This window comes from Culex quinquefasciatus, chromosome 1 (assembly GCF_015732765.1).
Source record: "Culex quinquefasciatus strain JHB chromosome 1, VPISU_Cqui_1.0_pri_paternal, whole genome shotgun sequence".
Lineage (NCBI taxonomy): Eukaryota > Metazoa > Arthropoda > Insecta > Diptera > Culicidae > Culex > Culex quinquefasciatus.
This window is the reverse complement of record NC_051861.1, coordinates 79,493,815-79,507,239: the sequence shown is the minus strand read 5'-3', so window position 1 is coordinate 79,507,239 and position 13,425 is coordinate 79,493,815. Positions and strand designations below refer to the sequence as shown.

At 37.6% G+C, this 13,425-nt stretch overlaps 1 protein-coding gene across 1 annotated transcript in view; it reads right to left on the bottom strand.

Moving 5' to 3' along the window:
* Positions 1-12,847, bottom strand: part of LOC6047404 — a 46,733-nt gene extending 33,886 nt beyond the window's left edge. The window contains exons 1-2 of the mRNA XM_038249676.1: positions 12,729-12,847; positions 9,441-9,602 (exon numbers count right to left, since the gene is read on the bottom strand). Of these exons, the coding sequence (XP_038105604.1) occupies positions 9,441-9,602; positions 12,729-12,784 (218 nt within the window). The 5' untranslated portion in view covers positions 12,785-12,847. The remainder of the gene's footprint in view (positions 1-9,440; positions 9,603-12,728) is intronic.
* Positions 12,848-13,425: the final 578 nt, after the last annotated feature.

Sequence of the window (13,425 nt, the reverse complement as noted above, 5' to 3'; positions counted from 1 at the left end):
ATCAGCGAAAATTGAATTTTCATTAATGTGCGTCATCATTCTATTAAGAATTATTCTTTCGAATAATTTACTAATAGATGAAAGCAAACTAATGGGCCGATAGCTTGAGGCTTCAGCAGGATTTTTATCCGGTTTCAAAATCGGAATTACTTTGGCATTTTTCCAACTACTGGGAAAATATGCCAAATCAAAACATTTGTTGAAAATTTTGACCAAGCAACTTAAAGTTGCTTCTGGTAATTTTTTAATTAAAATGTAAAAAATGCCATCCTCACCAGGGGCTTTCATATTTTTAATTTTTTGATAATAGATTTTATTTCATTCAGATCCGTATTAAAAACTTCATCTGATGAAAATTCTTGTTCAACAATATTCTGAAATTCTATTGAAATTTGATTTTCAATAGGACTCAAAACATTCAAGTTGAAATTATGAGCACTCTCAAACTGCTGAGCAAGTTTTTGAGCTTTTTCCCATTAGTTAATAGAATATTATCACCATCTTTTAAAGAAGGGATGGGTTTTGAGGTTTCTTAAGAACCTTTGAAAGTTTCCAAAAAGGTTTGGAATAAGGTTTAATTTGTTCGACATCTCTTGCGAACTTTTCATTTCGCAGGAGAGTGAATCTGTGGTCAATAACCTTTTGCAAATCTTTTGAATTCGCTTCAGTGCAGGATCACGAGAACGTTGATACTGTCTTCGGCGAACATTTTCAGACGAATCAGAAGCTGAAGATCGTCATCAATAATGGGAGAATCAAATTTGACTTGGACTTTAGGAATAGCAATATTCCTAGCATCCAAAATTGCATTAGTTAAAGATTCCAAGGCTGAATCAATATCAGCTTTGGTTTCTAAAACAAAATCATGATTTAAATTATTCTCAATATGATGCTGATACCTGTCCCAATTAGCTTTGTGGTAATTAAACACAGAACTATTGGGTCTGGTAACTGCTTCATGAGAAAGTGAAAAAGTTACTGGAAGATGATCAGAATCAAAATCAGCATGAGTCACTAAAGGACCACAATACTGACTTTGATTTGTCAACACCAAATCAATTGTTGATGGATTTCTAACAGAAGAAAAGCAAGTTGGCCCATTCGGGTATAAAACCGAATAAAGACCAGAAGTGCAATCTCTGAACAGAATTTTACCATTGGAATTTACTTTTGAATTATTCCAAGATTGGTGTTTGGCATTAAAATCACCGATGATCAAAAATCGAGATCTATGCCGAGTAAGTTTATTCAAATCCCCTTTGAAATAATTTTTATTTTCCCCAGTGCATTGGAATGGCAAATATGCAGCTGCAATCATAATTTTCCCAAAAGAAGTTTCAAGTTCAATGCCCAAACTTTCAATAACTTTTAACTTAAAGTCACGTAACGTGCTATAAGTCATACTACGGTGGATAACTATTGCAACTCCACCGCCATTTCGATTCATTCGGTTATTAGTTATAACTTTATAATCTGGATCACTTTTCAAATAAGTGCCAGTTTTTAAAAATGTTTCGGTTATAACAGCAACATGCACGTTATGAACTCGTAAAAGTTGAAAAATTCATTTTCTTTCGCTTTTAAAGAGCGAGCATTAAAATTCATAATATTGATGGAATTACTTAGATCCATGATTAAACTTCAGGGTAAGAACAACATCATTCGCAAATTTTAATCCAATCTGGATTGCTTCCATCATGGATGTAGCATTACTCATTGTTTGAATCAAACCAAACAGTGAGTTTTGCAAAAAGTCATTTTTCAAACGTAACATCGCCGAGATCAGAAGATCCCAAAGCGTTGCCAGCAGAAAAATTTTCAAATGAGATTTGAGGTACCTGCCCAATTTCAGAAAGATTGGTAGAGGATTTAAAATTCGTGGATGAACCCGAAACGACGTTAGCATAAGAAATGCCATTGTTGTTACCTAACTTTTCCACGGTAGGGGTATTTCTAGAATTGTTCGAGTGAGACAGCACGAACGTTTGATTTAAAGATGCAGGTACAACCTGACTTTGAGAAAATTTCGGTTTGGATTTCGGCTGATGCTTAGCACGAGAATCCAAAACCTTTTTCTGATGGGGCAATCCCAGAAATTTGATTTGTGATTTCCACCACAATTTGCACATTTAAATTGGGTGACTTCTTTCACGGGACAATTGTCCTTGTCGTGAGAAGAATCCCCGCAAACCATGCATTTTGGAACCATGGCGCAATGATCAGTACCGTGACCGAATGCCTGGCAACGCCGGCACTGGGTCAGATTCTGGCCATTACCGCCATGTTTCTTAAAATGCTCCCACTTTACCCGTACATGGAACAAAAACTGAACTTTGTCCAAAAGTTTCAAATTGTTGATTTCATTTCTGTTGAAATGAATCAGATAAAATTGTGAAGTCAAACCAAAGCGAGAAATATTCCCGTTTGATTTTTTCTTCATTGGTATTACTTGGGATGGGGCAAAGCCAAGCAACACCTTAAGTTCGTTTTTGATCTCATCCACCGACAAGTCGTTGGAGAGACCTTTCAAGACCGCCTTGAATGGCCGAGCATTCTTGGTCTCATACGTGTAGAAATTGTGTTTGTGGTTTTTCAAATAACCAACAAAAGTTTGGTGATCTTGTAAAGATTCCGTCAACAAGCGACATTCTCCTCTTCGACCAAGCTGGAACGAAACCTTCAAATTGCAAGTTTCCTTGCAATTCTTCAGTTGCGTTCGAAAGCTGGCCAAATCGGAGACGGAAGTCACTACAATTGGCGGAGCCTTTACTCGTTTCTCGACGGCAGAAGGCTCAGTACGAGGAGAAGGTTCCTTGTCATCAGTTTCGGATAAAACACCGAAACTGTTTGTCAATGGAATTGGAGGATTGACCTCACATTCAGAATCAGAATCAGACCTCAGAAGAGGCTGTTTTTTTTCTGTTTCCGTTAGCCGGTTTAGCGTTCAAACGCTTCACCGACGTAACGACCAAATCTTCAGAAGATTTGCGTTTACCTTTGTTTTGACGCATTTTGCAAGCAAAGTTCTCTTAAAAGATGGCTTCGTTTGTAAAATACAACAAAATTTCAGGTGGGGTTAGTCTTGAAAAGACTGTTTAGAATTTTGGAAAATAACTCAGGTAGTCTTTAAAAAGACTGTGAATTTTGTTTTGAAATAACTCTGAGCTTAGGTAGTAAAAAATACCGCAGCTCTAGTGTCCGTTCACCACGAAGGTTCGCAAGACACTGAACGATCTAATGGTGTTTCCCTTATCAACAGCATGTATGAATGCGCTGAAAAGATAAAACATCAAGATCATCAAAACTAGATCTGGAGCAAATAGGTAACAGTCGTTGGCCACCAACGGCGCCCGCCATGTCAGTTTGTAGATCTCGGGGGATTGGGACGGGAATGTTAGTTAGCACAGGTTGCTACCAAGGGTGGGTTCTATACGATATCCACACCCCCACGTGTGCTGGAAAAACTACTTCTACTTGGGATTTTGTTAGTGGGTAAGGGTAATGGCCAGGATTCATCATAGAGGATGATGATGCGACCCAATCAATAAATTTTGTTTAATGGTGTGATGGATTATGCATTCTCAAGGCAAACAATCGGATGATGCGGATGAGACTATTCCCGGTTATTTGGTGTTGATTTAGAATAAATGATTCAATCTTAGACAGCCGGCTGTGGAAAGATAAAACCAAATATTATTCGAAAACGCGAAACCGACCGGATCGAAAAACACACACAATCGGGGGGACAACAAAGACGGAAACGGCTACGAAAATCTTGCGTGATGACCGCGACGTGCACCGTTCAACTTCACGAACGCAACTGTCGAACTCCGCGAATCCGCCCGGATAGAAAAACAAACGCAATCGGGGGGACAACAAAGATGGAAACAGCAACGAAAATTCTGCGTGATGATCGTGACGCGCACTGTTCATCTTCACGAACGCAACTCAAAATCGATAGTTTGATGAGTTTTTCTCAAACTGCCAGTTGGAATAAATTATTGCGATCAATGAATATAAACGAAAAGAAAACAGGACGCCACGTAAACGTTTGCAATGAAATTAAAACAATAACTTAAACGAACTAAACCGGCGGTGTGCCTTCCAATCAACGAAGATAAAAGAAGGACTTATGAAAAATAAAATATCAAATTAAAGGCTCCGACAAACACGATGCAGAGTAACCGTGAGGAACCGCTACTCACAATCGAATAAAAAAATTCAAAAACGCGCGCTAATGTTCTATCCTAAATGACAGCGCGTCTCTCGATAAATGATTCAATAGAAATGAGATTTACTACAGGTACAGTTGACAAACTAACGAAACGACAGCAAAATGATCAAAAACGCGTATAAATAATTATTTAAGAATGACCCTATAACGATTATAAGAGTCGACTGTAATACGAACATTTAGCATTAATATGAATAATATTAGAGAAACTGATAATTGTTGAGTTTCGATTTTTTTTATTGGTTATGCATTTTATTTTTTTCATGGTCAATAACAATGTTACATGAATTTTGTGTTTTAGGGTTAAAGTTTCCCTAATAAAATCAACAACAACAACAAACGTAAGGAAATCTGTGTCTGTTGTTTTCGTTTTAATTTTATAATTTTAGAATTCTCAGAAAATATTATGATATCGTTCAGTTTGTTGATGTAAATCAATTGTCAGAAAATCTGTATTTAATTGCTTTATTTATACAAAAAAGTTATAATTTTAACAGAATATTATAAATTGAGAAAGAGATATGTTTAGATCAATAGATGATCCGTAATTATCCCGGTATTTTTTTGGTAATTTTTGCTCAGTAAAAATTAAATGACATCAGTTGATGTTTAATTTTTTTTCCATAAAATTAATGATGTGTAAAAAACCTTCTACATTTTCAGCTCAATGTTGCACCATTGTACCCAAATTAAATTAATTTCCCCGGGATAAATCCGCGTCTCAATGGCGACAAATCTCGAGGAATAGCGCAATAAAAATCGATGATTGATGGTTTGGCGCGTTTCGACGCCAAACCGTTTTGTCGTCGCCATTCTTTTTTTCGCCCCCTCGCCGTTGTGTAATGGCATTTTGTTACACAAATCTAGCGGTTTTATTTCCAGGTTTTTTTGCGTTCATTACGCAGAAAAACCAAGGTGACATTTATTACCCCCGCGCGGAGATGTGTCCTTTTTTTCGGTGTGGATGTCTAATGATTATGAGAGCTGCTGATGCGCGATGAAATGGATGATTTAAGTGTTTCTGGGGTTTCTTTTTTTCCGGGGATGCCAGATGTTTGTTCTTTTCTTATTGATTTTTTTTGTTGAGGGAAAAGCTGGGTGCAGTGTGTTGCGGTGATTCAGAATAAGGGAGGGCTCCAAAAGAGGACATGCAAAATTTGGTGGGATTTTTTTTCTTTGAGTGTAGCGCTCTGTATGTTTGAAAAATTCTCTAATTCGTCAAGGCATCACAATTGGGTTTCCGCAATCTTCTAGCCTGAATGTCTGAATGTTTTCGTTTTTTTTGTTCCTTTTAGCTTCAATTGTTTCGATTTAAGTGCCGAGTGCCGCATGCAGTCTTGCTTATTAGGTATGAATTAAAAATGTAGTTATTTGTGAAATTTGGATTTGCTATTTAGTGTTCTTCTTTCTAAAATTTCTTTACAATGAATTGGTATAATTTTTCGAAAGAGGTTAACTTTTAAAAAAGGGTTGTAGAATCGTAAAATTGTTACGCTGATGTTTAAGTTTTTAAATACAAAAAAAAAGTAGTTTATGCAACAAGTTGCAAAAAGAGGGTTTTTTCAGCACGAGTCGTATTTATCCAATGAGGTTCACCGAGTTGGATAAATACGAAGAGTGCTGAAAAAATCAAGTTTTGCTACGAGTTCCATACAACATTTTTTGCAATTTCAAAAAACACACACTGAGTGAAATTTTATGTCAAATTTTCATGTATTTTGTCAATAAATCGTTTAAATCAAAAAAATGTTGAAAAGTGTTACTTTTCAAAATAAGAGCTGAAAAGTTCAACTTTTCAGCACCCATTTGAGTGCTGAAAAGTAGAACTTTTCTGCATTTATTTTGAAAAGTGTTGCTTTTCGATTCTGTTATTTTGGTACAGAAAAGTAGGCTATTTCGTCGTTCAAGAATGACAGGAAAAGTTAGTAGTTTCACGACGGAATTGCAAAAAAACTATTTATTTTCCAATCAAATCAATATGTAGCATTGGTAATTATCAAACAGATTTTTTTCGATAGCAAACATTCCCCGAAGGGATTCCCATCAGCGCGAGTTTCCCCGAACGTCATCCAGTTTCATTTGTGCCACATCGGCACAAATCCGATACCACACGGAACATCAAACGGTCGGTCGGGCTGGGAGCTTTTCGCTGACAACCCGCGCTTGGCTTGTAATAAATCATCATAACTGATTGAACTACCTTGCCAACGTCAGCACACTCACTTCGCTCTGGTCCCACGTGGGGGAGGGGTTCGTCGTTCGAGCCATGTCGCTACAGTTGGACTTCAAAGCGTTCATACCTCTTTACCATGGGCAATCCCATGTCAATTGAAGTTGACGGTGGTGGAGTGATTGTCAAAATGTCCTTTGTATTTAATTTCGACATATTGTTTGAAAAACCTGTTTTTAAAGATAGGAATCATCCCATAGTTTGTAGAACAATTAGCATTTACATAGGACAACTATGCTTTCACTGCGAAAAATGTCCTGATTATTACCCAGCGATACATGATTACGCTGCATTGCAAAAACTTATGTAGCAATTCCCAAGAAGCGAAGAATTTCTCCATGCAATTATAATCGAGCAAATTCGAAGAAATGGTAGTGGAATAGGGAAATTACATTTAAAATTGGAAGAGATTCAAGGGATCCAAATACCAATGCTTTCATTTTCTTTTTCTGAATTTTAATTAACTGAAAATATCCTTAAATATCCTCGTTTAGTGCAAACACGCTGGTCGTGCTAACCTGTGTTTACTTTTATTTGACAGCTGAATGATCCGCCGTACCTTCTCTTATCCATTCACCACGGTGCTTACTTTGGTAAGCAAAACAGTGCAAAAGGCCACAGTCGAAATGTAAACATCCTGGTTGTTCCTAATGTAAACAACAGCTGACATAATGGACTGATTGTTTAAACTTTGATTTAAACCTGTTTTAATTGTTTTGCTTAAATTGTTGACGATTTTAAGATCGGCCATACCTTATGCAATCCATATATCTTGATCTAACGTCAGTAGGCTGCCTCTTTTGTTTACAACCCCAATTTGGTCCGTTTCCATTGTTTTGCCCTACATGAACTTTCAAGCAAAACTATGAAAATGGGACAACGTGGGTTTGTAAACAAACAGTGCATGCTGCTGATGATCTCATAAATGGTACAGTGAGTCAAATATTTGTCCGTACCCCCCCGTACGGGAAATGTTTGTGATATAAAAGTACATAAAATTCGACTAAAGTGCCATGTTTTATACATCAATCGACGCGGCAAAATGTTCTCTTTAAGACATTGTCATTGGATTTGCAAAAACTTTTTCTTGAAAATACAAAAATTGTTTACTGAAAAAAGTTAAAAAAAGAGGTCAAATAATTGTCCGTACCCCCTAGTAAAAGTACAAAATCTGATCGATTTAAGTGAATTCATTTATGAAATGTTGTTTCAGTGTCAAATACTAGTACCTTTAGCCAGTTTGTGACAACTTTGAACTTCTGATAAGTTTGTTTAGTTAATTTATATTAAAAATTGGATTAAATTTAGTTTTTTAAAGTAAAACTTATCAAAACATTAGTTTATAAACAGCTATTTTTATAAAATTGCTATTTTGTGTTGTAAGAGTCTCTATTGAACAAGTTTCAACAATATTTGTTCAAAATATACATTGTTTTCATCTTTTTTATTGACATTTTTCGACCAAAAATACTGTTTCGGAACAATACCGTTAAACAATCCGGATTGTCCCGGAACCGGTTCAACCCCTCGGAGGGAAATTTTGTGGTGATCAGATAGGACAAAAACCCACCTCTGCAATTTGAAGCATCCAATTTCGTCACTACAGCCCGATTACGAGTCCTAGTCTGAAATTTGAAATTTTCACTTTCCGTGCTGAGAATTTCTGTACCGTTCTGGGTCAGAATGTTTTGCTTGGGGAATTTGAAAATTTCAAATTTCAGACTAGGGAATCGTAATCGGGCTGTAGTGGACGAAATTGGATGCTTCAAATTGCAAGAGGTGGGTTTTTTTGTCCTCTATCTGATCACCACAAAATTTCCGGACAATTATTTGACCTCTTTTTTTGACTTTTTTCAGTAAACAATTTTTGTATTTTTCAAGAAAAAGTTTTTTGCAAATCCAATGACAGTGTCTTAAAGAGGACATTCTGCCGCGTCGATTGATGTATAAAACATGGCACTTTAGTCGAATTTTATGTACTTTTATATCACAAACATTTCCCGTACGGGGGGGTACGGACAAATATTTGACTCACTGTACGTTCGTTTGAAAAGCTGGTGCGGCACTGAGTGCCGCACTCTTCGGTGCCAGTTTTGGTTCAATCGAACGTCATTTGTCAGTGTGCGTGAAACTCGCATGAAACTGAAAAAACATCAAACGCGGCACTAGAGTTTCAGTTCCAAGATGGCGGCGAAACTCTTCTAAAAAACACTTTGACAGCTCTGAGTGCGGCACTCAGTGCGGAACTAGCTCTCAAACGAACGTACCCTTATGGTACGTTCGTTTGATGCTAGTTCCACACTGAGTGCCGCACTCAGAGCTGTCAATGTTTCTTTGAAGAAACTCGCGCTGGTTCCGCACGAGTTTCGCGCAATTGGAACTGAAACTCTAGTGCCGCACTCGATATTTTTCAGTTTCATGCGAGTTCCACGCACACTGACAAATGACGTTCGATTGAACCAAAACTGACAGCTCTGAGTGCGGCACTCAGTGTGGAACTAGCCATCAAACGAACGTACCATTAGGTTTGTTTGCCTGCTTGAGCAAATTTGACATGTCGGACAAGACATCTGTCAAAAGCAGTGTTGCCAATACTGCGTAGTTTTTCAAAAAGTTTATTTTTATATTTAAATGTTCTTTTGTAGTGTCTGTCGGTCACTGTTGAACAGTTTCGTGCCTAGTCAGTGTTTTGTTTGTTAAAATTTGTGTTTACAGGCTGATTCTTAACTCTTTCAACACTTGCAACCGCCGTTTTACGAGTTCTAACGCTTCTTCGCAGTGTCACAAGAGAAGTAGGGGGGGTGGTTCAAGAGCGTTTGTGTGTACCGTGTGTCGCGCTTCTGACGTTTCGGTTTTTGCGTGGTTCGTTTTCCTGAGCCCTGTTTGTCGTTTGTTTTTTGCGCGGTGGGGTTCCGTTCCCGGAACACCGGGCAGTTGGGATGGGGGACACGAGGCCACACGTGTCACGAAACTTACCTAAACTGCGTCGTCTGGTTGCCGAACATTATCTTGGAGCCGTCGAGGCTGATGTCGTCCTGGGAGTGATGGTGGTTAGCGTTAGCGTTAGCCCCGCTCACGTACTTGGCCATGGGCTTCTTCGCGTACGGCGGGTCGTATTTAAGGCGAGTGGTTTTCTTTCTACTTTCGCGGCATGGTTTGTTGATATTTTTTGTTTGTTTGTTGTTGTTGGGTTTTGCAAGGTTTTTTTTTGTTTATTTGTTGTTGTTCAAAATGACACACAGTGGGCGTGTGTGTGTGCGTTTGCGCGCAACATTTGAGTGATTTTTTTTTTGTAAAAGTGTAGTTTATTTTTGCAGTGTACGAATTTCAAACCATTCAAGCCATTTTTAGGTCATGATCATTGTGGCGGTGGGTGGCGGCGGGAGAGAAATCACAAACAATTCGATCAATTTCGGTGTAGAACAAACAATAAGGGGTGGGTTTGGGATTCGAACCCGGGTGTGGGCCCGCTTATAGTTAGAAACTAGTAGTTTATTATTTATATATATGGCAATATATTCTAGATTTCAAGTTAATAAGATAGTTATATTATTTGGTAGGTAAGAAAATAGCAGTTTCCGTCTGGTCAGCCCTCAAAGAGTACGATTTCGGTTTCTCAGTCAATGTCATTAAAATGTCAACCAAATCTTTACTATAAGTATTAGTACAGTACTCAATCAGATCGTCTACGGTGCTGCTAGGTTCGGGGTTTCGCGTTATACAGTGAGGTTTTGTTGTTTTGTTGTAGTTGTTGAAATCCGGTTATCTTTTTCAATTTTTACTTTCGTTGCGACATTCAGACAATTCAAGTTTTGTTTTAAAATTCTCTTATCAATATACACTACCGTTAATTATGACTAACAACACGTCAGGCACAGACTTAACAGACTACTAGAAAAAAAGAAAGATAAAACAATTCATGCAAAAGCCATACACTGCAGAAAAGACAAAGCACGCTTAGGTTCAAAGAAAAAAATGAATGATTCAGAGAAAATCAAAACATGCTTACAAAAAGTAAGAGAGTGATAAGAAAAAAGGACAGCCCAAAACGAAAAAGTGTGAAGGTAAGCGATTTTCTTCCAACTAGTAATAATATAGTTTTAGAGAACGAGATAGAGGGAGTCAAATAAAAAAAGTTTTGGAAAGTATAGAGTGGAGTCATCTTGTTACATATTTACAGCGGGTTTGTATTAGTAGTTTTTGTATGTACTTATATACTTTGTACCTAAATATACGATAGAAGAGTTTAGTTTGTTTTTCTCTCAAAGGTACTCACAGTGTGAAATATGGAAATGTTTGTTTCTGTTTTGATTTTTTTTTGGGTGAATGTATGTTGCAAGACAACCGATTTGTTTTGTTTGAGTGTGGTTTTGTGTGACGTTTTAAAAATGTAAACAAACAACTTAAAGTGATGCCAGTAATTTTGAAATCACGAAAAATGAAAAAATAAAAACAATCAATAGGAACTGGTGCTTAAATGCAAATGCTTCGTTCACGATATGAACGATAACACAGAAAGAGAAATGAAGACGACATTTTTTTGCACGTGTATTGGTGTAACGCTTGGCAACGCTTGCTTTGTTGCTTCGTTTACGATTATGCGTGTGTGTGTGACAGCGCGCGGTTGCGGCAGTGTTGTCAGGGACAAAGCAAGCACAAGACGCTTTCGCTTCTAAAACTCTAACTGACAGACAGTTTTGAGTTGAGTCTGGAACGACACTTATAGGAAGCGATTTTTAAAATTTATTAGACATCGAATACCACATGCAAAATGGCGGGGATTTGGGAATGTCACAGAAAAATGTCAAAGGGTAGAGAGAGAGAGAGAGTGTGAGCGAGAGAGTTTAAAGGATTTCGTCATGGAGTTGGGGAAAATGCTGCCCGAAATGGCAGCACTGCGGTGGGAAGATTGACGTTTGATATAGCTTGACAGTTGCCGGGCAACGGAGAAGGCGCAAAATGAGAAGGGTTTTTGTTGGTTCTATGATATTTTACCATAGGAATTTCTTATTGTTTGAACGTAACGAATAGAGTACAAACTGTTGTCAGCCTATGAGGTATTAATCTGAGAATCAACGAAAAATCGTAACAAATCTAGTGAAAAGCATTAGAAAAATATTTAGAAAATACAGAATAATTAAAATTTTGGATTGAACTGAAGCTCTGAGTGTAGTGTGATTGTAAGTGTTTTGGTGTGTATTTATTTTGTATGGTTTACTGTTTTGGCAAGTTTTTGTTGTTTGAGGTGAGGTGAAGTATTAGTTTTAGTAGTTTAGCAGAAGAACTTTATTGTTAAGTTAAGGAAACTTTGCTCAAAAACTTAAATTTTTACAGACCGGGAGCTGTTTGAGAATCTGGCGGAGAAAGTGGAAATTTTGAAGCCAATTTTCAATTGTTTTATTTGTCCTTTTAAATATTGTTTCAGATCAATCAGAATGTCGAATTTTGCAATGGTTGTTTTATTTTTAAGAAATGGTAACAACAACAAAATAAGAGTGACAAGTCCCTTGATCGCAAACTAGTTAGCGAACGAGGGGCCCGTCACAATTATTTCTTCAGCGCCACCATCTTCTAAAAAGTTTAGCTAAACAGAATCTGTCAAAGAGCACTAGGGTCACGTCAATTTAACAGTTCTAACATCATGGCATTATTTGACAGCAGTGTTGCCAGACAGCTCGGCCGGCTTGACTACCAACAAGAGCGGAGAGGTTATCGAACTCTTTTGTGGGCAAGTGGTACTTTTGGTTGCGTTCTTGCAGCTTTTTTTTGAAGAGTACTTTGCAGAAATAGTAGTAATAGTAGTAATTTTCGATACTGATATTAGTAACACAAGTAGCGGTTATTTTTTAAATAGTTTTGAAAAGAGAGTAAGAGAAAGAGAGTTGGAGCGGTAAAAAATCTGCACTAATGTAAATATGTTTCAAGTTTGGATGGAGTAAATATAAAAGAGATACAGATAGTTGTCCTGTTTTTTGAGTTTTATTTATGTTTTGTTGTTTTATTGTTCTGAGTTAAGTTTGTGTACTTTCTGGTTTTTCTTTGGTTTCTGTTTGTTTGTTTTTGAGTGGTTAGTTTGATTTCTCTGTCGGCTATTCGTTAGTTTTGACTTTTGTTTAATGTTTTTGCATGGTTTGCGGTTGGTAGCAGTTGGTATTTGTTTGTTTGTTTGGTATAAGGGAAAAAGTAAACAATCGGAAGAAAAAAAAATCGAAGAAAATCACTAACCTTAGGCACAAGGAGAAGTTATTATGTACTACAACTGACCTGTAGCACAAAGCCATCAGAGCAAACGTTACAAAAACACCCCCGACAACGGACATTAGTACACCGACTAGAAATACTGTGTTTGAGCCGTGGTAGTTTGCTATTGTTTGACGTTTATTAGACACATACACACAGACATCGTGACGGACGATGACGGCGACGACGACGACCGTTGGCATTTTTTGGCGGACAAGCACAATAGGCGCGTGAGGGTTTGTTTTTGTTTATTTTGTTGGTTTTGGTAATATTTTTGCCAGTTCCGGCCAATTTTCGGTCGTAACAGCAAGAAGAAAGAGAAAAGAGAAGAAAATTCGTTTTTAATCACTGCATCACTGCTCTGGTTTGGATGGATGATATTTTGGTGTGGATTTTCGCTAAAAATTGGATGGTGTGATTGCACTACGGTTGAAGTAAATACGAATGGGGAAGAGAATGGGAGAGCGTGAGAGTAATTTGATTGGTGTCAAACTCAGAGAATCAATAAAATGGCGAAAACTGTTCCGTTTTGCAACTAGCACGCAAAGTAGTAGATGTGGTGTGAAATTGTGAGAGAATATGCTAAACAGGGAGCGGGAGTTTGTGCGCGTACTTCGAAACTGAGAAAAGGGGAGAGAGTAGGAGAGTGTTTCGATACCGAACACTAGGGGCGCTGCAGGTGTCAAGGAGAGAGGTCGTGCGCGCGAAAGAGAACAATGGA